We start from the raw sequence: 27,558 nt of genomic DNA, 5'->3' as shown, positions 1-27,558 counted from the left end.
GTGAATGAGGACCAGTTCTGTGACCCCGAATCCGAAGGACAGTACCTCGATCAGGACTTCCCGGAAGACTTTGAGAACGGCAAGCTCAACCTCATCCTTTGATGCATATTTTGTCTCAGTTTTATAAACACAACCTATTGGCCTGTTTTACAAAACTGCATATGTTCTGATTGCTGAAAATATGGTTGGATAGCCACCCCTTGATTTGTTATAACCATTCCTGGGTCACCTAGATTAATGTCTGAATATGATTTATTCTATTTGGATGTTAATCTCTGCTAGAATGCTTAGGACCTTGAACACGGTACAACTTGTTTTATAAAAGGAAAAATGTGTGAGTGTGTGGGAAGGGAAAATGTGGAGTCTTTGAAAGATGAGTTTAGACATAATGGATGGCACTTCTGTGTGAATTGCCAAATGGTGTGCTCGTACCTGTGTGGTTGAGCAAGGTTGGGAGATATCCATCTTGTCACAACTAAGAACCGAGTTGGTGTGCCATCTTGCCTAACTCCACTATCGTGCAAACCACTCGACCGTTGTATGGGCAACGACTTAGCATAAATCCCACTAGTTAGTCTGATAGACATCAGGAGAGCTGAGAGCAATGGGTGATCAAGGAGAAGGGATAAGCTCTATGTAACTTATGCCCTGGTTAAACCTCGGTGATAGGTCAATGGCTCCTTGGTGGATCCCGTGTTGGCTAGTCAGGTCTAGCTAAGGTGGGTAATGGCTTTGTTGGGATCTGCACCAACACTAAGGTGATCGTGCTATGGTACCCCGCTTGTGGGTAAAGTTGCACACCTCTGCAGAGTTAAAATCTATTCGAATAGCCGTGCCCACGGTACTAGGCGAGTTACGGTTTGGTCACACAACTAGTGTTTCTTCTGGGAATGGATGGGTTGGCATGAGTTGTTTTATGTGTTCGGCAGTTGTGCCATGTGCTACGGCGGATGAGGAGTCCGGTAGCAATCTAAAACTTGGATCCTGTGTGGGTCAACCCTACGAGTTACTCAGTGCAAGATAATGACTTTTGAAAACCCCTTTCTTTCAAATAAACCCATGCATAAAAAAATTAGCTTTCTGCAAAATAAACCCTAGCCTTATCCTTGATTTACCCTGTGCATTATATTCTATTTATACCCCCTCCGTGGGTGTGGTTGGACTTGCTGAGTACGTTTGTACTCACCCCTTTCCTAATTTTTACAGAGGAAGACCTAGACTTCGTTCCCGAAGACATTGAGTAGGGGTTCCGTCCTGCACCCAACCTTTCCTGTGGATAGGGTCACCCGCAGGAAGCTCCGTATGGCGCAAGACTCTGATGACCTCTTCGTAGTTAATGTTGTTGTGTGTGTTTTAGTTGTTATCCTCGCGATAGTGGCGCTTCACTGCCCATTACCGCGTAGAGTTGTACGGTGATGTACCATCTGATGTAATAAATGTATTATCAGCCTCCTGGGACTGATATTTGTATCACATTTAAGTCTTCTCTTATGAGGGGACACTTCAGGTGGTATCAGAGCCGTCGGTTGGCCGTAGAACGTGACCCTAGGATCGAACTCCTTTTTTGAGCTTTCCCACATTACGACTTTTCTTGCTTAATCCTTTTTCCACACAAGCACTCACCGCTGGTTTTTGCCCTGTGCCAGATGGCTGACAATGGATGGAGTGGCAGAATCTGCCACGTAGAGCCCGGCCTCCCTAAGTTATTGCTACTTAGCCTGGAACGCGTCGGAGTTGTGGACCCACCAGAGTAAGTCTACCGGGAGTATGACTCCAGGGGCACTCTTCGGTGCGACATGATGATCTTCGTGGGAAAAAGCACCCGCTACCCTGACGTGGACCCCTGGTTCATCTCCATCACTGGCTTTCGCTTCCCTGACACCTACCGAAAGGCCGCCCGAAAAGCCCTGCGATGTCTGCGCTTGATCTACAAGCATCATCTTCAGCGGACTCCTATGGGATTTTTCCCGCCTACTGGAGAAAGAGGACGCTCATGGATTGCCCGAATGAGAGGACTTGGGAGAGAAGAAGAAGACCTAGAAGATACGGTCTCCCACCTATCCATCTACCTCACCGGCCTGGATGAACTCTACCGCGAACAAGCAGAACAGCTGAAGCACCAAATCAGCAGGGCAGGAAAGACAATCCAAGAAATGGAGGAACAACGGACAAGAGCCGTACGAGCCGAGTATTCTCTAGCCACTCTCCAAGCCCAATGGCAAGACCACGAGGCTCACAGAGGAGTAGGTGGGTGGATAGAAGAACCCGAAGAAACCCATTGGGATAGGGGTACTCAGACCGAAGATGATATGATGGAGTAGTGTCTTCCACCAAAGAAACGCCCGATCCGGATCAAGGAAGAGTCCCCATGAGAGGAGAGTAGCACAACTAAGCTAGAGCCTCTATCCTAATAATTGTGTATCCATGGAATCTGTACCCCATCATGTTGTAATAAACTCTGATATTTCGAACAGTGATATATGTTACCCAAATATTTGTGCAAGCTTGTTCACCCTATCTTTATTTTCAGATGGCTGAGGAAGGATAGACCCAGGGCAATTGCCAAGCTGCACCTGGCTTCCCCAGCCTCTTGATCAATACCCTGGAAAGCCTTGGCGTTACGGAACGCCCAAGGTACTACAACAGAGAGCATGAGCACCATGGTACCCTCTGCTGCAGGGTGATCCTGGTCATCGCCAGAAGTGACCGCTACAGGGTTTAGGCACCAAGACACTTATCCCTTGGCCATTAGGAAGGCACTCCATTATCTGTGCCGGATTTTTGAAGGACACTTCGCTCCCACACCAATGAGGTTCTTCCCTCCAGCAATCAGAACTCCAGTTTGGGAAGCTCGTATGAGAAGCCTGGAACGGCGCCGCCATGAAGAAGACCCCCTGTACCAAGTATAGCCTCCTTGGATCAGCTCTTTGATGAGCAAGCCAGCATCCTGAGGGAGCAGACCCATTGAGCCGAGCAAGCAGAGCTCGTGGTAAGACTGCAACAGATCTGGGTAGCCCAAGCCAAGGCAAGAGCCGCAGCCGCGGTCAGCAGCGAAGCGGTTGCCCAGGAGAGCTTCAGACAGGCACGGGACCAGCGTATGCAAGAATGGACCAAAAGTGGAATGCCAGTCCCGGCAATCGGAGAAGACCATGTCCTACTTGGAACGCCCGTCATAGGATGGGACCACTGTTGGGAACCTCACATGCCCTGCCCGAGAACCCTGAAGGGTCTACTGCCGCCGTTGAAGGGGAAGCTGCTGGACAGCCCCTGGAAAACAGGAACCTAGAGAATGGCGAGCAAGGATTGCTCGTTCCCCTGGAAGCACACTCCGAAGAAGGCTCGCCCCGCGAGTAGCTTGTCCCGAAAGCCACCCCAGCCCCTTTGGCTTAAGTTGTACCCTTAAGTGTGACCATGTACCCGAACGTGTAGTACGCGTTTGGCCTTGCCCCAGTGTTGTACCCCCCTCGCAGTAATAAAGTTGTTTTGTGCTTGTTGCTTGCTAGCTTGTGTGCTTATTGTTAGGTTGTGTACTTTTCGGCGGAAGATAGATTCTGCCTTTTCAAAAATACAAATTAAACAAAACATCACTTAATTCTAATCCCAATCTCACAAAGACTCTACCCAATCTACAGATGGCTTCCCGAAGCGGTACGAGGGCCTCCTACAACAGGACACCTGCAGCCGCTGGCGCGGGAGGACAGCCTAATGGACAGAACCCTCTTCAGGAAGAACAGGAAGTGAGCCAGAATGGAGGAGGAAATCAAGGAGAAGTGCCACTGCCACCACCACCACCCCTCGGGGACCTGACACAGATAATACACAACCAGACCCTCATACCGGAAACACTGGCCAATGCCCTCGTCAACAAGCGGCCACGAGAGCAGAACATGAATGACAAGCTGAAAGCTTTTCTGAGGACCAAGCCACCCACCTTTGCCAGATCCAGCAACCCCTTGGATGTAGACGACTGGCTACGTGTGATCTAGAGGAAGCTCGAGCCGTTTGAATGCCAAGACCGAGACAAGGTTCTCCTGGCAGCTCACCAACTCACCGGAACTGCCTTAGCTTGGTGGGAGAATTACTGTGCCGCTGCCGAAGATGCCTCCACCATCACTTGGAAGGAATTTGTGAAGGAGTTCCGCCGCTATCATATCCCATCGGCCACCATGAAGCGCAAGGCGGATGAGTTCCACACACTGCAGCAAGGAAGCATGTCAGTAGAAGAGTACACCTACCAGTTCATGGAGCTGGCCCGATATGCACTAGAGGAAGTGGACAATGATGAAAAGAAGCAGGATATGTCCAAGAAGGGATTGAACCCAGAACTCTGGACCTTACTTACCCCTCAGATCTACCCGGACTTCAATACTCTAAGTACAAGGCCATTCTCACAGAAAGAGCCAAAGCTGAAGAAAGGAAGGATAACAAGCACAAGTTTCTAGAAAGCAAGGCCCGCCAGCAGGACCACTTTCAGAAACCAAGAAGCTTCAGCTACACTGCACCAAGATCTCAGGCCCCAATGCAGAATAGGACCCAGTCTCAGGCGACAAGCCCATAGGCCCCCAACACACAGTTCAGGTGCCAGAACACCATGAAGGCCCCGCAGAGCAATGCAAGCCAAGTCACCACCAACAACAACAATGTTAGGGCCTGTTTCAACTGCCGTGAGACAGGGCATTACATTGCCAACTGCCCGTATGCCAAAAACAAGCCTGCTGCATTGGTCTTCTCCAACTCAGTGAATGGGCCTAGACCACCTGTATCCGGAGCCAACCGTGTCCACATCGGCAGCAACAACAAGGGCAACAACAACAGCAGCCAGTAGTCTTATGGACGAGCCCGTGTCAACCACATCAATGCGCAGGAGGCTCAGGGTGCACAAGGAGTAGTATTTGGTGAGTTCCTAGTCAGCTCAACTCTGGCAACAATATTATTTAATTATGGGGCATCACATTCATTCATATCATCAAACTTCGTGGATAAGCATAAAATACCTACAGTACTACTAAAAACACCCCTATTAACCCGGACGCCTGGAGGTGACATCAAGTGCCAACTAGGTTGTCTACGGGTAAGGATCAATTTAAGTGGGGTCGAATTTCTAGCAGACCTAGTAGTACTTAAGTTTAAGAGAATAGATGTGATCCTTGGAATGGACTGGTTAAACCTGCGGAATGGTCTCATAGGTTGTACTGACAAGGTGGTACACCTAACGAACCCAGAAGGAGTACGAGTGACCTGCCATACCAGGGGAAGTGGACCAGACCCAATGGTGTTTAGCATGGAAGCCAAGTCCTTAGAAGAAGTCCCGGTAGTAAACGAATACCCAGATGTTTTCCCTGAAGAACTTCCCGGAATGCCACCAGATAGAGATATAGAGTTTGTCATCGACCTTGTCCCTGGAACCTCTCCTATAGCCAAGAAGCAACTGGAAGAACTACAATGAATTTGTTTCATCAGACCAAGCTCGTCGCCTTGGGGAGCCCCAGTCCTATTTGTCAAGAAGAAGGATGGGAGTATGAAGTTGTGTGTAGATTACTGGGCACTGAACGAAGTTACCATCAAGAATAAGTACCCCCTCCCCAGGATTGATGATCTTTTCGATCAACTAAAAGGAGCCAAGTACTTCTCCAAAATTGATTTGAGGTCAGGATATTTTTAGCTCAAGATTAGAGAAAGTGACATTCCAAAGACAGATTTTGTCACCCGTTACGGGCAGTTTGAGTTTATGGTGATGTCTTTTGGACTCACCAATGCATCCGCTTATTTCATGAATCTCATGAACAAGGTGTTTATGGACGAGTTAGATAAGTTTGTCGTAGTCTTTATCGACGACATACTTATTTACTCCAAGAGTGTTCAAGAACACGAGCAACATCTGCGGGTAGTATTGGAAAAGCTGAGAGTACATAAGCTATATGCCAAATTCAGCAAGTGTGAATTCTGGCTTGAGAAAGTAGCTTTCATTGGTCATATTCTGACTGCAGAAGGAGTAGTAGTGGACCCTGAGAAGGTCGAAGCAGTCTCCAACTAGCTGCAACCGACCAGTATTAGTGAAATTAGAAGCTTTCTTGGATTAGCTGGGTATTATCGAAGATTCATTGAAGGATGTTCCAAGATAGCTCGGCCCATGACAAAGCTGCTTACGAAGGAAAAGAAGTTTGTTTGGACGGAGTCCTGCGAGGGGAGTTTCCAGGAATTGAAGAGAAGGTTGACAACCGCCCCAGTACTAACCCTACCAAATATTCATCAGGATTTTGTCATTTATTGTGACGCATCCCGACAAGGATTGGGTTGCGTACTCATGCAAGACGGGAAGGTAGTAGCTTATGCTTCCCGACAGCTCAGGCCTCATGAGCAGAATTACCCAACCCATGATCCAGAGTTGGCAGCCGTAGTGCATGCCCTCAAGATTTGGAGACATTATCTAATTGGAAATAAGTGTGAGATCTACACCGACCATAAGAGTTTGAAGTATATTTTCACCCAGTCAGATTTGAACTTAAGGCAAAGAAGGTGGTTAGAGCTGGTCAAGGATTAGAATGTGGAAATTCATTACCACCCTGGCAAAGCTAATGTGGTGGCCGATGCCTTAAGCCGGAAATCTTATGGACCCAAGGATGCCCATCTGCAGGAAGAAATGTCACGATTGAATGTGCACATTGTCCCTCGAGGTTCTATTCGCAAGATGAGCATTCAACCCACTCTGGAGGATAAAATTAGAAAGGCCCAAAGTTCGGACAAGGACTTGATGGAAATCCGAATGCAGACTGGAGAAAATAAGACACCAGATTTTAGAGTGGATAATGAGGGAACTCTATGGTATAAAAATAGAATTTGTGTGCCCCAGGAAGAAGACTTCCGGCAGATAATTATGGATGAAGCCCATAACTCGGCCTACTCCATCCACCCAGGATCCACCAAGATGTATATGGATTTAAAACAAAAATATTGGTTGAAGGGAATGAAGGCGGATATTGCACGGTTTGTCGCCCATTGTGATACTTGTCAAAGGATCAAGGCCGAGCATCAGAAGCCAGGAGGATTGTTGCAACCCCTATCCATCCCGGATTGGAAATGGGATGAGATAGGAATGGACTTTGTAGTGGGTTTGCCCAGAACACAGAAAGGACATGACTCCATATGAGTAATAGTGGACCGACTCATTAAAGCAGCTCATTTCATACCCGTGCGAACCAATTACGGTGGAGAAAAGCTAGCTAAACTTTATGTGGAAAACATAGTAAAGTTGCATGGTGTGCCTAGCAGAATTGTTTCAGATATCGGGACCCAATTCACCTCTAGGTTCTGGAAAAATTTGCATAAAGCCATGGGCACCAAATTAGATTTCAGCTCCGTCTATCACCCACAAACGGATGGCCAAATAGAAAGGGTAAATCAGATTATAGAGGATATGTTGAGAGCATGTGTCCTTACCTATGGCAAGATTGGGAGCAGAGTTTACCCTATGTGGAATTTTCATACAACAACGGTTATCAAGCAAGTCTGGGCATGTCACCATTCGAAGCTCTTTATGGAAGAAAATGCAGAACTCCTCTGATGTGGTCAGAATTTGGAGAACGTGCCTTAGTAGGACCCGCACTCATAAAGGAAGCGGAAGAAAGAGTGGCCGAGATTAGAGAAGCTGAAGGCCGCCCAGTCTCGACAGAAGAGCTACGCAGACAAGAAGAGACGAGAAATAAGCTTCAACCCGGGAGAGTTCGTCTACCTTAAGGTTTCACCTATTCGGGGAACTCGAAGATTTCAGATACAAGGAAAGTTGGCCCCTCGATACATTGGACCGTACCGAGTTCTAAAAAAAGTCGGAGCTGTAGCATACCGTTTGGAGCTACCAGAAGGAATGTCAGATATACACCCGGTGTTCCATGTATCCCAGCTAAGGAGATGTTTGAGGGTACCTGAGAAAGAGCATGTGCCAGAAGAAGAAATAGATCTACAAATAGACCTTCGGTACCAGGAAGTACCTGTCAAGATTTTGGACACTGTCACTAGGAGGACAAGAAACTCCGAAGTACGGATTTGCAGAGTTCAGTGGAGCAGACACGGAGTAGAAGAAGCTACATGGGAGCGTGAAGATGCTCTGAAGAAAGAGTTTCCCCATCTGTTTAGGAGCCAGCCGAATCTCGAGGACGAGATTCATTTTAAGTGGGGTAGGTTTATGACATCTCGAAAAATTTACCAGAATAAATCACACGCTAAAAATAATTTTCAAAACTCTTTTCATCATTGAGCTTAATCATTCCTGAGCCCTAATTCCACCGAAACATTCCCCATCAGATCTCTGTCCCGACACACGATTTCAATCACTGTTCCATCTCCCTTTTCTCCTCGCTCCACGTGCATCACCGTCCGACCGGACGTTGCAGCGCGCATGGCCGACCGGCCCCGCGGTCGCCACCGCGAATATCGCCGGCACTCGCTCCCCCCTCTCTCCCTTTCTCTCTCTCCTTTTCTTTTTCTTTTTCTTTTTTCCATTTTCCTTTTTTCCCTCCTCCTCCCTTCCTCCCTCTCCTCTGCCGCGTGCTCCCGAGCACCGCTTGGCTTGGCGCCGCCCCCCAATCCGTCCGCGAACGCGCGTGCGCCCGGCCACCCCACACGCTCCATGCACGCGCCCACGCGCGCCACGCATCCTCGCCGCTCGCCGACCCGTCCAGTCGCCTGGCCACCTCGCCGCGCCGCCCACCGAGCCGCACTGCTCGCACAACGCCGCCACCACGCCGCTCGAGCCCACTCGGCGGCACGCACAGCGCCCGGGGCCCCTCCACGTGCTCGTCTCCCCCATGCGCGCCCTTCTCTGCCGAACCGTCGCATCACCGCCGCAAATCGCGCACCGCGCAGGTCCGCGACTCCCCGAGCGCCATTAATGGCCACGGGATGCCCGCCGGCCGACTGCCACCGCGTCCCTCCCTCCACCGCCTTACCCCGCCTATAAGTAGGCCCTCGCGCGGCCCTCCACCACCACAAGCTCGACCACCACCGCGCGCCCTTCTCCCCTGCGCAGCAGCGCCGCCGCCGTGAGCTTGCCTCGCCCGCCGCCCGCCGGCCCCGTGGCCAAACCACCTCGCCGCCTCTCCGCCCGAGGTAAGCGCGAGGATAGGACCCCCTCCACCCCCTCAAGCTCGTCCGCCGCCGCTAGCCCCCTCCCTCGCCTCGCAACGCCGCCACCAGGGCTGCCGCCGGCCGCCTCTGCCGGGTGTCGTGGCGTCGCCCCCCGGGCCATCGCCACCCGAATCAAGGGTTGGAATCAATCTCCCATGGTCCCGTCTTCGCTTTGCCCCTATCCCCGGCCGCCGCCATGCCTAGGGCCGCCGGCGCCGCCCCCTCCCCCTCCCATGTTTCGGTCACGGGAGGGAGGAAGGAGAAAGGGCGTTTTGCCCTTAGGCCCTTGGTCTTTTTCCTTTTTATTTAAGAGTCCACCCCCCTCTCTATAACCTTTTACAAAAAAAGCCCCTTCCCTTCTCTCTTTTTGAGAATTAGTCCCTCTGCCATATAGAAATAATTATGAATAGATCCTTACCCTTTCCAAGAATAACCCTAATATTTCCAAATATTATAATCAGGTCCCTTCACTAAATACAAATGAGCCCTTGGATCCTTATTTAACCCTAACCACCCCCTTAACCTATCATTTCATGCGCCAAACATTCTCCGTTTGCCCCGAAACTTTACCACGCCATTCCTAATCTAGTTTTGGCTGTGCCATTAGAAAACCGCCGAAAAAAAATTACTCATATCTCCATATCTTAATTGTTTCCGATTCGAGCTCAACGACAAAATCTTTATTTCTTTTTCTTGATTATGCGCTTGCTTGTGTGCGTCGTAGATCACGGTGCACTACTAGAATCGGCAACGCTCCCTAGTGTCAAGAGGGACTCCCGTGTGTTTTCTACAAACACTTGGTAATCTCCTAATATTTTCCATGTGTTTATAATGGACGCATGGGAAACTATTTCAGCACACGGGACCATATTTATCTTTCCTAGAGTTGCAATTGAACACACGGGATTTTAAAAGACACTTGGTAACTTTCTAATATTTCCCATGTGTTGTTAATGGACAAACTTTTTTCTGCACACGGGATCATATTTATCTTTCCTTGTGTTGCAATTGAACACATGGGATGGGTTATAACGCACGGTAAAATTCTGGGGAAATTTCCCTAGTGGTCATAAGTGCACACGGCAAGCTTTTTGTTTACTGTGCAGAGAAAAGATGATCATCAGCCAAGTAACGGGAGCTAACGGAAGGAAATATGACTTTTCCCATGTCTGTTATGTAAACACACGGGACAATTTGAGGAGCAATAAAAACAATGGGTTTATTTAAAATTAGTAAAATACTGATCTTGTACAAATCAAATTTCATTGTGGTGGCTAGTCCGCCATAAACAGTAGAGCAGCTCATGGGTTCGAACCTCATGAACTTTTTATTTTGTTTCGCAAAGTTATTTGAATAACATGGGGGCCCTACAGTTGGAAATCCAAGTGTACGGGAGGCAAAGTATTTATTAAAATATTAAAATAATTTCTAAATGTCTTTCTTTTTAGATCAATAATTTCTCTGCATCAACCTCCTACGTGTGCTTTGTTTCTCCAAGATCTCCAATGGAGTTATTACAGAGGATATTTTTGAACTTTTCTCACTTTAAAAAATTTTAGCAACACTTGACTGGCTAATAACTACTCCCTCCATCCAACTATCCAAGATCTATTAAAAAATCTGAAAAATCCAGGTATGCAAGGCCTATTCCAGTTTTTCTCGGAGTCATGGCGTGCGACGCTCTGTGGACCGTTGCGGAGTAACTCCGTCCCCAGATTTATTGTGGCACCATAGTTTTTTTTCTAACCTATCGCACGCCCACCCATGCGCATTGGATTCCAGTGCTAAACTGTATGCGTTAAACGGGGACAAATTAATTATATTTTTTCTTCAGCTTAACTTTTCTTTGGTCTTTGAGACAAAAACAAATGGATCTTGGTTAGTTGAATGAATGGAGTACAACTCATTTTGGGGTCCCACAATAGTTTTGTGAGATTTTATTAATATCTATTTGGATCCAAAGTTGCTAAATTTTAACAACTTAAGCAAGAGGATCCAAATGGAGCCTATATCGTGAAGTGAATCTATTTATTTGCGCATCAATTGAGCGATAGTGTTATTTTTGAAATTATAGTATAACCATTTCAGCCTAATAGAAAAAATAAATAACTTTTATACTAAGTGATAAAATTAATTAACAAACATACCTGCATATGGAATTACTTATATAGTGACCCTCCTCAAAGTGGGGCCCATGGCCATGCCCCACACACTGGATTTCACTCACGGTTCACCTTCCACCACAGATCCGATCTTCATTCTTATCCTATCCTTGCTGCTATGAGCAGAAACATTTTTCTTCACTCCACTCTCTCAAGCTCATATCGTCTCCCATCCCAACCATTAATGGAGCATCCGGAGCAAGATGCAAGTGCGTGGAGCCTCGAATCAAACTGCCCTTCTCCGACCTAGCACGGATCATATGTGGTCAGCAAGTATTGAGATTTGGAGACGGATGCAGGGAATTGATAGGTTATGGATGTCTTCCTGATGTTTCTTTTCTGCAATAAACTTGGTTTCTAGTGGATTTGGCTATTGAATTTGCTCTAAAAAATTATTGAGTAGCTGTATCTTGTTTGCAGTGCACGAAAAAGAAGATGAACAGCATAAACGTGATTTTTCTCTCTCTATAACCGGATACGCTTATTCCCATTTCCTCCCAAAGTTTCTTGTCGCTTCATTTTTTTCCACCAAACAGACGCTTCAAATTCAGCTCGCCCAGAACATGGATTCTCCACTTATCCTCAGAGATTAACTCTTCCAATTTTCTGATCAGTGGACCAACTCCGCTCCCGCCATCCTAAAATATTTTTCGCTGACTTGTGCGCGCCACCCAGCAAATATGGCGGGCTTGGACCCATAAAGTAAAAACTAACACTGCACGTCGTCCTATAATCTAGCTCACGCCGCCGCATCCTTCCTCCTCCCATTACGAACCCAGCCTCCCTCCGTTCTCCAATCGAATCCCGCTGCCGTACACCTGACGCCGGGCAACCCGACTCTGCTGCACATTGGGGGCACCGTGGCTGCTCAACGTTGTCGTACGCGTGCCGAGGATCTGGTCGGTGCTCCTTCCATCACCGCCGTTGCAGAATAGAACGGGCCAAAGTCCCTCCAACTCAGGTGAGTGCATATGGGATCCAACGGGTTCTTTCCTCACGTCTTAATGATTCTTCCTTTTTGATTCTCCCAGAAAATTCGATTTGGTTACGTTTTAGAGGATTAGTCGCTGTATAATTTATTCTCATTCTAAATTAGGTTGTTGTACAACTGCTATTTAAATTAAGTCTGTCTTTGATTGGCAAGATTGACATCCTCTTGTTTTTTTTATGTCTGACATGATGTTTAAGCACGATTGTTCATCCAATTTTCATCAATCTTTTATTTCTAAAGTACTCCTGGTTTCTTCTAATTAGCAACAAATTAGATATAGTACGCACTTATATTTTGACGTAGTGTTGCTAGCCATATTCTGAAACTCAATCTGATGGGCTAAAAACAATCTAATATCTTCAGTTTGTGGATCATATCCGTCCATGTATGCTGCTCTGTTTTGTCAGATATGTCAGTTACCAACTGGGTTTGTGAATGCACACATTGAATTGTTGATTCTAGTACTGATTATGTGTATGCATAATAGAATTTTTGTTTCTTGAATTAAATAAGTTGTTCTGGAACCTTATTACTCCCCTCAATTTATGAAAAAATAAATTATGTAACTAACAATTATGTGCCACTTTTCAAAGGATAGGATGGCAAACGACCGTAGTTGGATGTACACTGGGCGTAGGAATCGGTATGAGATTAGTGAGGAGTGGATGCAGAAAACCACAGAGTTTGTGGATCAGGCATTCGCTAGAGAATCTCAGGACCACGTGCTTTGCCCATGTAACTATTGTGGGAATTCAAGACCCCAAATGCGCCAAACAATGGTCTCACACCTATGCAAGCATGGATTTTGCCCAGATTATGATGTGTGGGTATACCATGGAGAGACTGGGCAGGTTCGAGAGGATGTGGTGAGGCAGCATATTGAAGAAATGAATGACCATGAAGCTGGTAGGTTAGATGACATGATAGATGATGTTCGTGATGCATATGTCTCTGTTGGAGATGAGGAGCCAGAGCCCACAGCACAAGCATTCTATAAGATGCTGCGTGCATCATCTCAGCCTCTCCATGAGCATACAACAGTCTCTCAGCTAGATGCAATCACTTGACTTCTAGCAGTCAAATCACAATATGGCATAACCATTTCAGGGTTTGATGCATTAATTAGTGTGCTATGCACAATCCTCCCTCATGGTCACAAGCTACCACCCAACCTTTATGAGGCAAAGAAATTCCTAGGTGCATTGAACATGCCTTACGAGAAGATAGATGTGTGCCCGAATAATTGCATGCTCTTCAGGAAGGAAAATGCAAATAAAGATCACTGTGATAAGTGTGGTCAATGTAGGTATGTGGAGGTCCAGGGCCGCGATGGTCAGAAAAGACAACTTAACATTGCAAGGAAGGTCCTCCGGTATTTACCTATCATTCCTCGACTTCAGCGACAATACATGTCCGAGAGTCAAGCCAAACACATGACTTGGCACAAGTATGGCCATCGAGACCACCCTAACAAAATGGTTGACCCTTCAGATGCTGAAGCATGGCAGCAATTCGATAAAGACTTCCCTGACTTTGCTTTAGATGCACGGAATGTTAGGGTTGCTATAGCAACAGATGGGTTCAATCCATTTAGTATGGTAGCCTCACCATATAGTTGTTGGCCTGTGTTTGTCATTCCCCTAAATCTTCCACCTAGCCTTATAATGCAAAAGAATAACATCTTCCTTAGTCTACTAATCCCTGGACCCAAATATCCTGGGAAGAATTACAGTGTATTCATCGAGCCCTTGGTTGATGATCTCATTTATGCCTTTGAGCATGGCGTGTTGACATATGATTGGGCTACAAAGAAGAACTTCAAAATGCGTGTATCTTACTTATTCTCAATCCATGATCTTCCAGCCTTGGGGCTATTTTCAGGTCTCTGTGTCCATGGAAAATCACCATGCCCAGATTGCAGAGAGGGTCTAAAAGGGATCTGGCTTAAGTATGGTGGAAAATTCTCATTCTTTGATTGCCATCGACAATTTCTTCCAATGGATCATAGTTTTCGCAGAGATAAAACTTCATTTCGATCAAATGTTCAAGTCCTAACAGGGCCTCCCCGAAAGTTAACCAGTGATGAGGTCCGTGCCCAAATAGATCAGCTTGTCCCACTTGATGAGGGTGGGTTTGATAAATTTGGTGAGGAGCACAATTGGACCCACATTCCTGGCTTGTCGAGGCTGCCATATTATCACAAACTACTTCTTCCTCACAACATTGATGTCATGCACAATGAGAGAAATGTCATGGAGGCAATTTTTAACATGGGCTTTGACATTAGAGATAAGACAAAGGATAATGTGAAGGCTCGGCTTGATCAGGCAGTGCTATGCAACAGGCCATCTCTAAATATGGTGCAAAAGGAAGCTACAGGGAAGTGGGTGAAGCCAAGAGCTGATTTCTGCCTAACTAGACCACAGAGAAAGGAGGTACTCGAATGGTTCGGACCTTGAAGTTTCCGGATGGGTATGCAGCAAACTTAAGAAGAGGGGTGAACATTGAAACACTACGCATCAATGGATTAAAGAGCCATGATTACCACATAATGATGGAGCGCCTTATGCCTGTCATGTTCCGAGGGTATTTCCTAGATCAGATTTGGCAAGTGTTGGCTGAGTTAAGCTTCTTCTATCGCAAGCTATGTGCGAAGGAGATAGATCTCACGGAAATAAAAACAATGGAGCAAGAGGTGCCTATCCTTCTTTGCAAGTTAGAGAAGATCTTTCCACCAGGATTTTTTGTTCCAATGGTGCACCTGATCCTTCACCTACCGTATGAAGCACGAATGGGAGGCCCTGTGCAATACCGATGGAGTTATCGAATGGAGAGACAACAAAAAGTAATTAAAGGCAAAGTTAAAAATCATGCACGTGTTGAAGGATGCATAGTACAGTCTGAAATACTAGATGAATTGTCCTTTTATACTTCTGGATATTTTCCAGACCATGTGCCCACTGTGCACAATCCAATCCCTCGATACAATCCAGAAGTTCTGTCAAATGATTGCGAACTGAGCCTATTCTCAACCAAGGGTGATACAACTAGTCGTGGATACACTCGACACTTAAAAAGTGATGAGTGGAGTGCAGCTATGCTCTATGTCCTAACGAAGCTGCCCGAAGTGGATGATTATGTGCGGTATGATAACTACAACTTTTTTATGGCAAAATAGCATATCTTTGAATAGTTCTTTAATATGTCTTATATTTTCTACAAATGCAGTGATTTCATTGAACAGGAGTGGACCAGGAATGGTGAGCCAAGTAAGAAACAAAAAGAAAACATGCTACGGAAAGGGGCTAAAAAGAACTCTCCCAATTTTGTAACTTGGTTCCGAAGTCTAGTAATATTCTAATCCTTTCACTGCTCTTACTATAACAGTAGCATATAATCCTATTCATGACACCATATTACTTATTTGTAGAGCCTACGGGATATGTGTATGAGCGATGACTTAAAGCAGGTAGCTGCAGGATGCCACACTCGGGTGAAGACATATAATACTTATTATGTTAATGGGTTTCGTTTCCGAACAGACAAGTATGAGAAGGAAAGGCCAAATGCTGCAACCATAAATAGTGGTTTAGTAACTGTAGGGCAAGGAGAAAATGATGAAACAACGGAATACTATGGATATATCAAAGAAATTATTGAGCTGTCATTTGATGGCATAAAACCACTAAATTTGGTCATGTTCAATTGCCATTGGTTCCATCCAAATAGAGTTAGATACACATCAAGATATGGCTTAGTGGAGGTTGAACATGAGTCAGTGCTCCCAGGATATGAGCCATTTGTGGTCACTCAACAAGCAACACAAGTGTACTACATTCCATACCCATGCAAATCAGTGCGTGATCTTGCGAAAAGATGGGTGGTATACAAGGTCAGACAACCAGGTAAACTACCTGCCCCATCTGATCAAGATTATGAAGGTGCACCCGTGTCTGTTGAATTCTTTCAAGAGGATGGACTTGAAGGCAACTTTGTAATGATCTGGGGGAAGGACTTGATGACATGTCTAACATTGAAAGAGATGCTGAGGAGATTGTTGACGATGATGACCTACGGTTGCTGAATAGCTCAGAAATACCTGCAGTAGCTCAAGAAGATTCTGTCATTGAAACAATAATAGAATATAGTGATGATGACTTAGCTGTCGTCTCAGATGAGGATGACCCCCGTCTTGATGAGTATTTCTGAGTGTTGGTTATGTTATAATATGGCCTTTGGTTATAGTGGGATTGAAGTTATCTTAGTGTCTTGTTCTTGATAAAAGTGGTCCATGAACTATTTTATTTATTCTTTCAATCTCATATCATTGTGATTGGTGTTGTTAAATATATTTTATGACTATACTAACATTATGTCTCTTAAGTTGTGTTCAATTTCAGGTTCACGATGCGCATTGCATTATCTTCTAGTAACCAGAACGGATTAGCTTCCAATGGCAGGACTAGGGGAGGTGGCAGGGGGGTTTCAAGTGGTAGGGGTGATGCTAGTGGCAGGGGGTCTAGTGTTAGTACAAGATCCAAAAAAAGCTGTCGCATTAGTATGTCCTCTCAGACAGCAGATATCAACCAAGAGCAAGAGCAACAAGAACAAGACATCCCAGAACAGGACCCCAATAGGGTAGTGGAAGATGGCGAGGCGGGCGATGCTGAGATGGAGGATTCGGTAGATGAGGACTTGTACGAGAGAGGCCCTGCACTTATGCCTCCAGTGCCTCGTGAGGAGGAAAAAGTTGTACTCACACCAGTAGGGGATAGGTAAGAAGGCACTAATTATTTATTTTATTGTAGTTTTAAAGTAGTTGGTGGCTTCTGCTAATCTGATAATATGTTCTTCTGAACCTATGACAGGCAGTGGCGTGAGAGCTTTGTTAGCAAGGAGTCTAGATCCCCCAATGGAATAATAGGTTTACTGATTCGGAGAAATTATCCTGGGATAGTTACATATAAGGGCAGTAGGGTTGCTGCACATAAAGTTTGCCACTACAGTGTTGTGCCAGAACCTACACCAAACTCGACACAGCACCCACTAGTGCTCTTCACAAGATAGCGACCAAATTCTGGGTAAGAAAGCAATTCAATTTTTCATCTATTTTGCACCCTCATATACTAATATGTGTATGAATGTTTCAGTATTATTTTAAATGGGCTGATGGCAAGGAAGTTGGGCTAAAAGGGTAGTCCGGAATGTGATAAAGAATCTTCTCCCAAATGCCTTTTATGAAGCACGGCTCTAGTCCATCATTGCCTACCATAGGCATGTTCGCAAAGTTTACATCAGTAGAAGTGAGGCATGCAAGATGTACCCCCCAGTGCAGTAGTACATGCAGGTTAGCTGCAATTTTTTTGGTGCTTCGTGAAAATAGTTTTCTATACAACAATGCACACCATTATGGCACAATTTATTAAACTAGTTGATGAAATAGGGTCAATTATTTACTGTTCAAGAAAAAAATAGCACTGACTGCAAACTGAATAGACACTAGTATTAATTACTTTATTACCATGGATAAACTTAAGATATGGTGATATTGTAGGCAATTCCTTATTGGTTTGCAACGTGCCCAAACGCATGGCGGATGCTCACAGAGATGTGGAACACCCCTGAATGGATAGCTAAATCAAGAGCAGGCAGGGCACGGAAGGAGAAGAAACTTCGAATCCATCGCCAAGGCAGTGCTTCTACTGCTAGGTACCAAAGAAATATGGTAAGCTTAGTTTGCAGAATCAGTTTGTACTAGGCCACAACATTGTTTCTTTAAATTACATGATTATTATGGATGCTCTTATACAGATATGGAATAGAATAACTTTCTAGTCTCCTATATACAAGCAAATAGTGTTATAGAACATGAAAAATATGACAATTGAGAAATATGTAACAATTACTTAGCTGATTGTGAACCTTAGCTTCATTTCCCTAGGATGATGTTGAGTGAATCCCAATTTACATTGTGCCTGGTTGCAGGAGAAGAAGTTGAAGAGGCCAGTTCCTGAAATTGAGGCCTAACTAATGGCAAGAACAGAAGAGGGGAAAGATTATGCTGATATTGATGCTCATGATAATGTTGTAGGTTATTGGACCATAAACTCAAGAGAAACTGATTTTGGGGCAAAATTAACTTTCTCATAGAAAACACTTGGCATCTATAGATGGCATATGCAGAAGCTTGTGAAGCATTGCATGGTCCTGACTTCGAATGGGACAAAGAACCCATTGATGGTGTAGCTGCATACAAGGCGGGGCATGGCAAGAAGCATGGTTGTTATCTAGTCGGAGATGGCATGATCAGCACACCAACAGTGCTATGTGAGGTGCGAGTATCCAGCACTGCAGGCGAGCCAACAGACCAACCACCACCACCACAACAACGACATCGACTTAATCCTGAAGAAGCACAGCAGATTGAGCAGCACATGCATGAAGAGATGGAGCGATGGCGGCAGTAGGAGCATGAGGTGATGGAGCGGAAGCTGCAGCAGGAGCGCGAGGAGATGGAGCGGAAGCTGCAGCAGGAGCGTGAGGACATGGAGCGGAAGATGCAGCAGAAGCACGCTCAGATGGAACAAAAGCTACAACAGGAACGTGAGGCGTGGGAGTCTGAGATACAACCGGAGAGGGAGTACTATAAAACTGCCATATCTGTAAGTTTATATGCAACATCTTTCCTTTTTCTAGAAATGCATTAGAAATGTAACATAGCATGTATATGCAGGCCAGTACAGAACGCCTACAGATGGACCTTCCTCCACCTCCACGCCCGCAGCCTGGACATGCAATATTTTCTCATCTGGTAAGCACTGAATAATATAGTTATATTATTGTACTTATTTAAGTTAGTGTTGCTCATGTTCACTACTTGTTCTCTTTCAGTCTACATGAAACTTAGGCCATGCCTCAAATGCTCCAAGTATGGTAGCAAGAGAGATTGGTTCATCAGATGCAATGGTTAGCATGGAAATTCTAGGATTTACCTCATAATTTTCTTTCTTGGCAGCAATGGCTTTGTTGAATAATGTCAGTATGTTCAACAAACCGTTTCTTTGTCTTGTATATTTGTATATATGAACCATCTATTCAAGTACTAGTTATCCAGACTTAAGCCTATGCATGTACTGTTTCAGTGACCGCTGCCATTAAAGTAAAGTTGGATTTGATCATCTATTATTTCTGTGGATGCTCGATTATGTGCTTGTAGTGCTGGTGTGTATAAAAGTCAAAAATATGTAAGATTGAAGTGTTCTATTGAGTCATTGTGGTGATTCTTGCCTGTATAATAAAAAAACAGGGAAAGTAGGGCCACGTGTCGATAGTAAAAACATATGTAAATACAGTTTTCTGTGTGTTTTTCTCAAACACACAGAAATTAAAAACTACACGTGTCATCAAACTATTTATCCATGCACATGTCTCTCCCATGTGTCACTAATTAAAAAACACATGGGAACTTTGCTACTGTTACTGTTACCTAACGGCGACTACGCATTGTTCCCTTGTGCTAGAATTCCCGTGTGTTGAATTGACACATGGTAGCTTATAGTAAGTTCCCATGTGTTCCTTTAAAACACTCAGAAATCAGAACACATGGTAAACTATAGTAGTTCCTATGTGTTCCTTTAAAACAATCGGGAATCATAACACACGGAAAATTATAGTAGTTCCCATGTGTTTTCTGAAAACACTCGGGAAATCCAATGTTTTCCCTACTTTTCTCTCCCAAGTGACTAATCCCTAGTGTTGGCACTAGGGAAAGGAATTTCCCTGTGTTTCCAGCTCTTTCCCTTGTGTCCTTGGCACCAGGGAACGTAGTAGATTCTAGGAACGAGGGAGAACCCGTCGACGAGCAGTACTGCAAGCAAGTGAACGAGGACCAGTTCCGCGATCCCAAACCCGAAGGACAGTACCTCGATCAGGACTTCCCGGAAGACTTTGAGAACGACAAGTTCAATCTCATCCTTTGATGAATATTTTATCCTAGTTTTATAAACACAACCTATTGGCCTGTTTTACAAAACTGCATATGTTTTGACTGCTGAAAATATAGTTAGATAGCCACCCCTTGATTTGTTATAACCATTCCTTGACCACCTAGATTAATATCTGAATATGATTTATTCTACTTGGATGTTAATCTCTGCTAGAACGCTTAGGACCTCGAACACGGTACAACTTATTTTATAAAAGGAAAAATGTGTGAGTGTGTGGGAAGGGAAAATGTGGACTTTTCGAAAGATGAGTTTAGACGGGATGGACGGCACTTCTGTGTGAATTGTCAAATGGTGTGCTCGTACCTGTGTGGTTGAGCAAGGTTGGGAGATATCCATCTTGTCACAACTAAGGACCGAGTTGGTGTGTCATCTTGCCTAACTCCACTATCGTGCAAATCACTCGACCGTTGTATGGGCAACGGCTTAGCATAAATCCCACTAGTTAGTCTGATAGCCATCAGGAGAGCTGAAAGCAACAGGTGATCAAGGAGAAGGGATAAGCTCTGTGTGACTTATGCCCTGGTTAAACCTCAGTGATAGGTCAATGGCCCCTTGGTGGATCCCGTGCTGGCTAGTCAGGTCTAGCTAAGGTGGGTAATGGCTTTGTTGGGATCTGCACCGACACTAAGGTGATCGTGTTGTGGTACCCCGCTTGTGGGTAAAGTTGCACACCTCTGCAAAGTTAAAATCTATTCGAATAGCCATGCCCACGGTACTGGGCGAGTTACGGTTTGGTCACACAACTAGTGTTTCTTCTAGGAATAAATGGGTTGGTGTGAGTTGTTTTAAGTGTCTAGCAGTTGTGCCGTGTGCTATGGCGGATGAGGAGTCCGGTAGCAATCTAAAACTTGGATCCTGTGTGGGTCAACTCTACGAGTTACTCAGTGCAAGATAATGACTTTTGAAAACCTTTTCTTTCAAATAAACCCATGCATAAAAAAAATCAGCTTTCCGCAAAATAAACCCTAGCCTTATCCTTGATTTACCCTGTGCATTATATTCTGTTTATACCCCCTCCGTGGGTATGGTTGGACTTGCTGAGTACGTTTGTACTCACCCCTTTCCTAATTTTTACAGAGAAAGACCCAAACTTCGTTCCCGAAGACGTTGAGTAGGGGTTCCGTCCTACACCCAACCTTGCCTGTGGATAGAGTCACCTATAGGAAGCTCCGTATGGTGCAAGAATCTGATGACCTCTTCGTAGTTAATGTCGTTGTGTGTGTTTTAGTTGTTATCCTCGCGATAGTGGCGCTTCACTGTCCATTACCGCGTAGAGTTGTACGGTGATGTACCATCTGATGTAATAAATGTGTTATCAGCCTCCTTGGACTGATATTTGTATCACATTTAAGTCTTCTCTTATGAGGGGACGCTTCAGCGCCCCTCCCCGGTGGGAGGCCCCCGGCGGCGGCGCCTGATCCGCGCGGAGGCAGCCGACACGAGGCGGACGGGTCTGCTTGCCTTGGAAAATTATTTTTAACCGCCTCGGAAAAAAATATTGTAGTAGTTCAAAGAGAATGGATATATGAGTGCATCCACACAATTTCAAATAAAAAGACCATAGTTTCAAAATGGAGCGTCCAAATCAAAATCCGGTGAGATAGTTGCGCTCGTTTCAATACGAGCTTCAAAACAAGATCCCACACCACTATTTTTCAGAGATATATTTTCAATGAGAAAATACTTTTTAGTGTCTTCTAATTTGCTTATGAATATAACAAAAGTTGCCTATTGCTTTAAAAATGTTGCTTGGCTCGCCTGAGTTTAGTTTAGTGAATATTCCTATTGATATTTACAAGATAATTGGTTGATGTGATTAGAGTATGATGGCAAATAGTTGTGTTGGGGCTAGGTGGATGTTTATTGCACAATCGGTGATAGGCAACTTTAGTAAGTCCATCCAGAATTTTTACAAGTTTATGTTGGTACATATTTTTCTAATCATAGAAGCAATTTGAAAAATATTGTTGAAACATATGCAAGTGATGTCTTATTTTGAAGGTCCTTCCGAAAGAAATATAATTGTGTAATTAGAAATTGAAATTGGCCAGTTCAAACTATAACTATTTTACATTTTGAAATAGCTTGCATTTGCCACCGTAGGAGATAAAAGGTTCCCCACTCCACATGAGGATCAGACTGTTCCAAGTGGTGTGTCTAGCGTATTTAATATGTGAGATAATTGATGTAAAGGGTGCATACATTTTGATAAAATTACGTCCGCCTGTAGTTAAGTCAATACCTTTTTCTTGGGGTAAGTTTTCTTTACAAATGAACGGAAGCATAATCGTCCACACCAAACTTCTTCGTTAATTTAAGGAAACAAGCACAACTATTCAAACAAGCATAGCTTCAAAGGAAATGTCCTGCATGCAGCAAAAGGCGCTTCATCATGCAGTTGAGATTGAGGCAGCGTGATTTGTGTTGTTCAGTGTGCGAGCAGTAGAACAGAGAGGTGGATGCTGGATCTGCATCATCCTGTTCGAGTGCCCTGGTGCTGGCCGCACTTGCCAGCTTCCATGAAGGTTGACGGGTCTCTCAGTGAGATAGCCGGAGGAAAGCCAACAGCCTGAACATTGAGCTGTGAGAGGCTGTACTGACACTGGTGCTCCTTCAATTAATTCTCGAGATCTCCCAGAGCCCTATCAACGAAATCTGGAATGTGAAACGTATTCCATGAAGGTTGTTGCTTGTTGTCGGTCCTGAAAGCACCACAATCATCACACATACTTCCTAGTTTCATGTTCCCTCTTTCAATTAATTCTTCAATTCTACGACACCAGCACTCTCTGACCAGACCTTTTATAGTCAAGTTTACTCAATCAAATACTCATATATGCTTCTGCAATTTGTTTGCATGTGTCCATTGCTTTTATTACAGCAAACTTCCCTTTCCGCGTATTTTTGCTACTCATCTTATTTAAAGCACTCCACATGAGACCACATGAGTACCAGACAGGAAAACGTTTGCTCACTTATTGTAAACACTACAGGAAACAACGTGTTTGCCGTGTGTCTCAAAGTTTACCGCGGGCAACTTCTCGAGCACATGGCAAACAACTATTTTTCCATGTGTCACTCAAAAAATGCACGGCTAAGGTTGGGCACACCGTGTGTTTTTTTGGCACACGACAAAGTATTAAAATTTTTGTGTGTTTTTTTTCACACGGCAAAGTAATAAAAATTTCTTCTCTTCTCAACTCGAAACTTTTTCTACTCTTCACATACAAAATGTTGTACTCTATGTTGAAATTTGGTACATTTTTGTATTTATTAGCTATATTTAACTAATTAATTGTATTCAAGCAATTTTTTGAATTAAGTCAAATTTGAAATGCAAGCGATTCAAATAATAGAATAAAATTAGTAGAAAAATGATATTCATGTTATTTAACCTAGTTTGAGGCCATCCCTATCAAATCAAAAGAAATTTTAAACATTTTATCCCGGAAACACGACCACGAACATGTGGCTGAATCGTTTTAAAATTCTAAAAAAAGAAAACAAAGTCTGAAAATTATAAGATTTGTCATAATATCATGATTTCATACGTGGAGGCTGCGGTAATAAATTAAGGAGGTTTCGCACAAGTTGTCACATACGCTCCTTACAAATCAAAGCATCTCCAGAGAAGATCCAGAGTTGAGAAGTGGCCGTTCAGATTTTGAATCAAAGTGACACGCGAATTGGAGTTTCACTTCAAACTTTTTTATATGCAATAGACAACTTAGATTATGTCATGCCAAATTTTGGTAATTTTTTGGATATGTTTGATATTTTTTTAAGAAAAATCAATTAAACAATATCAAGTGATATACATCAACCCGGATACTCCGGATATATGTCCGGATACTCTACAATCCGGATACTCTGGACTAGAATTTTTTTAAAAAAAAATTAGATGTTTGCAGTGTGCCAGATCAACGCACACGGCAAATGACCTGGCTTTGTCATGTGTCCTAGATCTGGCACACAACAAAGTGAAATTCAAATTTTCTAAACGACCTTGGATGGGGAAACAACCAAAATAAAAGTTGTAGAACCCAAAAAGTTATAAAACTTTGCAGTTGACAACTTTTTTAATTTGAATTCATTTAGGGCCTCAAACAAGAATTTGTACTCAGTTTAGTATAATATGTTGGGGAAAGAAAATGGAGTATAGACACAAGTGAGAGTGTGGTGTAGTGGTATAGGAGGTTACACGCGAGAGTGAGGTCGCGGGTTCGAATTCCAACAGCCGTGTAGCGCGCAAAAAATGCCTGCCCCCATTAAAAAAGTTTTTTGCTATTTTTCGGAGGTTTTTTGCTATTTACATATTGCCTTTGACATGGCCCAAAGCAGCACACGGGGGGCAGCTCAATTTTCTTTCATCCATCAGCGGATCACGAACTGGATTCCTAAAACCACTGGTACTTCCACGCGCCATCTGCCATTGCCAGAAACACTACTAATATCAGTACTTTCTAGCCGTAAATGTGAAAAAAATGGAAGTGTTACTAGTGGCCAAAATTTGGGATTTACTATTAAAGCGTGCTAGTAATTAATGGACCGTAACACCATCCTGATGAAAAGAATTTCCCATTCAGTTGCTATTATTGTCTTCATAACATAATTATTCAGTAAACCCAGATAACAATATAATGATTCACTAGCTTGGCCTTCATCTTCTATACTTCAGCACACCCATAAGGCTGAAATTCCAACAAGGAAGGCAACTAAACAAAGAGCCCTCTCCGTTTAGCATTAGGTGGAGAGCCCCCATACTTTCCATTTTTTATGCAGCCACGTTAAACAAAAATGGAAAATAATTCCACCTCTCCTCCCGCACGACGCTTGCGCAGGCGTGGGGGCAGGGGGGGCATGCATGGACCCCCCCCCCCCCACCCCCACCCAAGCCTCCACAACATTTTTGGCCATTGTGAGTTAGATGAACAAGAAAAGGAGGAAGAAAAAGAAGAAAAAGAGAGGAAGGAGGAAGAAGAAGGAGAAATAAGCCCCCCAATGCTCAATTCTTGGATCTGCCACTGCGCTTGCGCCTGTTTTGCATAAAAAAAGAATGTGTCTTCCTTCCGCACATCTCAACCATGGATCTGTTGCTACCGCTGCAATGCAGATATTGTGTACACTTTTGCTATCTTTTATATAAGGTGGACAAGTTTATAGCTAATGCACTAGCTGAACAATGAGGTGGCCTTAGCAACATTCCAGCCCCATGACATCTCTCCAGACAGTTGACCGCGTGACCAAGCCTCTTCCCATTCCCCGGTGACTCGCCATTGCAATGCAACCCACAATTTATTTTGTCTTATATTATCAATTTGGGCCTGGGTGCAGTCCCAACTGTTACTAGTTTCATTCTACCGGTGGTTTTGGGTGATCTGGTAGGCCTGCTCCAACAGGCGACGAATTCTACGTGTGGTAGAGAGTTGGTACATTCACACTCTAAATTTAAATACTTATAAGTTATAATAATAATTGGAATTTAAATGATCCGTTCTCATAAAGAAAATAGGAGAGAAAATCCTCAAGCATGTTGGCAAAAACATGATTCCCCATCTTTGCATTTCACAAGCTTCCCTTACCCCTGGAGCCCCCGCGTTGGGCGACTCTGGCGGACAGCCACGCCCCACGCCGCCGCCGCCCCCTTTCCCATCACCCATTCCTCGTCGCCACCGCCGCCAGAGCCGGTCGCCGGAAGCCTGCGCAGCCGGCGAGGATGGTGGCGGTGGGGCAGCACTTCCCCTTCCCCTCCGCTTCGCCTGGCGGGCGCGGCCGCTGCAGGTGTCGGGGGAGGCCACCGCCGGGCGGGCGGTGGCGGTGCCGGCGGCTCCGGCGAGGCTAGATCCGAGGCTTCCGCAGCCAGATCTGATGTCCGTGGCGCCGGATTCGACGCGAGGGTGGCCGTCGGCTGTGGCGCGGCCGCGGTGGCACTGGTGGGAGCAAGGGCGTGGAGGAGGTTGTGCGGCGGGCCGCATGCAGACGGAGCGGCCACGTGCAGACGACGAGGCGGCGTATTGGCTTGGCGAGACGCTGCAGCGGGAGGGGCTCTCTGCTTAGTTTGTTCGGGAGGTGGGCAAGCACAGGCGAAAGCCATGTCGGATTTGCCGGCAAGACGACGGCGACACCCTTGGGCGCCGTTTACCTTCTTAGAGGCATTACGTTGTTATGGTGTCTTCCCACTCCGGCCAGCTGCAGGGGTGTGTCGGCTACACCGAGGCGGTGTGACCGGCGGCAGTTTACTTTGGTGAAGGCCAGCGACGCCATTGTGGCGTGGCTAGCAGTAAGCAAGCAGGGGCACTAGCGGCGTCATGGTGGCGTGGCTGGTGGTACCTGGCTGGTGGTACCTGGCTGCTTCTTTTGATGCAAGTTCTTGAGTTTGACTGGAGGCGATGGCCGCGAAAGGACGCTTGTGCTGATGACCCAATCCGATCGACCTGGTGGAGTTTCGTTGACGCTCGTGTCGATGACCCAATTCGACTGAGCGGAGTTTCGTTGAGGCTCATGTCGATGACCCTATCCGACCGGCGGAGTTCTATTGAGGCTCGTGTCGATGACCCAATCCGATCGGACGGAGTTCTATTGAGGCTCGTATCGATGACCCAATCCGACCGAGCAGTTTTTGGGACTTTGAGTGGAGTGGTCGTGTTGATGCCCCAATCCAACCGATCAGTGCGCTATGCCTATCGATGTTCCAATCCAATCGGCCACAGTTATACGCAATGTTCAAAAAGGCGTTTCTAGGCGCCCACCTAGGTGCAACTAAGCTCTAGGCGAGAGGGTTCCGCCTAGCCTATAGGGGTAGGCAGTCTCCTAGGCGGCCTGTTGTGGAGGCGCAGGCAGGGATGGCGAGCGGCGGCGGAGGAGGAAGGGGATAGGCGAGGCGGAGGCAGAGTAGGCAAGGGATGGGCGTCGCGGCGGCGGAGGAGGCAGTGGACGGGCACCGGTGGAGGAGGAGGCAGGGGACGGGCACCGGCGGAGGAGAACGCAGGTGCGCCGGGCACCGAGGAAGCATAGGTGGCAGCAGTAGTTGAGGAGGTAGGGGCAGAGGAGGAGCGGAGCAAGCAGGGGTGGCGGTGAAGTAGGTAGAGGCTGGTGCGGCGCAGAAGAGGAACAGTGGCGGGAGGGTGGCGGCAGCTTGGGAGCAGAGGAGGGAGATGGGTGGAGGAGGCAGGGTGGGGGAGGATAAGGTTGAGGCTAGAGCATAAGTTGGGGATGATACTTGGGTTGGGCTTCTTGATGGGCTTTTTATCTAATTTTAGGCTCACTATTCTCTGGTTTT

At 45.5% G+C, this 27,558-nt stretch overlaps 3 protein-coding genes across 4 annotated transcripts; all 3 read left to right on the top strand.

Annotated features, from left to right (window-relative positions):
* The first annotated feature begins 12,635 nt into the window (after positions 1-12,635).
* Positions 12,636-14,732, top strand: LOC120701062. Its single transcript, XM_039985233.1, has 2 exons — positions 12,636-14,275; positions 14,336-14,732. The coding sequence occupies exons 1-2, from the start codon at positions 13,482-13,484 to the stop codon at positions 14,730-14,732; spliced, it is 1,191 nt and encodes a 396-aa protein (XP_039841167.1). The 5' UTR covers positions 12,636-13,481.
* Positions 14,727-19,455, top strand: LOC120699707. Of its 2 annotated transcripts, none has more exons than XM_039983749.1 (10): positions 14,727-15,417; positions 15,502-15,622; positions 15,704-17,048; positions 17,142-17,354; positions 17,424-17,620; positions 17,828-17,998; positions 18,259-18,360; positions 18,444-18,935; positions 19,007-19,084; positions 19,165-19,455. In XM_039983749.1, exons 1-3 carry the CDS (start codon positions 14,825-14,827, stop codon positions 16,355-16,357), a joined length of 1,368 nt encoding a protein of 455 aa, XP_039839683.1. In that variant the 5' UTR covers positions 14,727-14,824; the 3' UTR covers positions 16,358-17,048; positions 17,142-17,354; positions 17,424-17,620; positions 17,828-17,998; positions 18,259-18,360; positions 18,444-18,935; positions 19,007-19,084; positions 19,165-19,455. The 2 variants fall into 2 exon arrangements, with proteins under 2 accessions (XP_039839683.1, XP_039839684.1); XM_039983750.1 differs by having other exon boundaries at positions 18,424-18,935.
* LOC120701061 (atherin-like) lies at positions 18,753-26,336 on the top strand. Its single transcript, XM_039985232.1, has 2 exons — positions 18,753-18,935; positions 25,785-26,336. Exons 1-2 carry the CDS (start codon positions 18,753-18,755, stop codon positions 26,334-26,336), a joined length of 735 nt encoding a protein of 244 aa, XP_039841166.1.
* The last annotated feature ends 1,222 nt before the right edge of the window (positions 26,337-27,558 follow it).

This window comes from Panicum virgatum, chromosome 3K (genome assembly GCF_016808335.1).
Source record: "Panicum virgatum strain AP13 chromosome 3K, P.virgatum_v5, whole genome shotgun sequence".
In the NCBI taxonomy this organism is placed as follows: Eukaryota; Viridiplantae; Streptophyta; class Magnoliopsida; order Poales; family Poaceae; genus Panicum; species Panicum virgatum.
Note: the sequence above shows the minus strand (reverse complement) of the source record. Positions and strands in the feature narration are given on the sequence as shown.

Excerpts from the sequence above, each read along its gene's own strand:
- LOC120701062 (XM_039985233.1), top strand. The coding sequence starts at position 13,482 with ATGCCTTACGAGAAGATAGATGTGTGCCCGAATAATTGCATGCTCTTC. Across the intron at positions 14,276-14,335 it reads CGACAATTTCTTCCAATGGA|TCCCCGAAAGTTAACCAGTG; the intron begins TCATAGTTTTCG and ends CCTAACAGGGCC.
- LOC120699707 (XM_039983749.1), top strand. The coding sequence starts at position 14,825 with ATGATGGAGCGCCTTATGCCTGTCATGTTCCGAGGGTATTTCCTAGAT. Across the intron at positions 15,418-15,501 it reads GAAGTGGATGATTATGTGCG|TGATTTCATTGAACAGGAGT; the intron begins GTATGATAACTA and ends CTACAAATGCAG. Across the intron at positions 15,623-15,703 it reads TAACTTGGTTCCGAAGTCTA|AGCCTACGGGATATGTGTAT; the intron begins GTAATATTCTAA and ends ACTTATTTGTAG.
- LOC120701061 (XM_039985232.1), top strand. The coding sequence starts at position 18,753 with ATGGAGCGGAAGCTGCAGCAGGAGCGCGAGGAGATGGAGCGGAAGCTG. Across the intron at positions 18,936-25,784 it reads ACTATAAAACTGCCATATCT|AAAATAGGAGAGAAAATCCT; the intron begins GTAAGTTTATAT and ends GTTCTCATAAAG.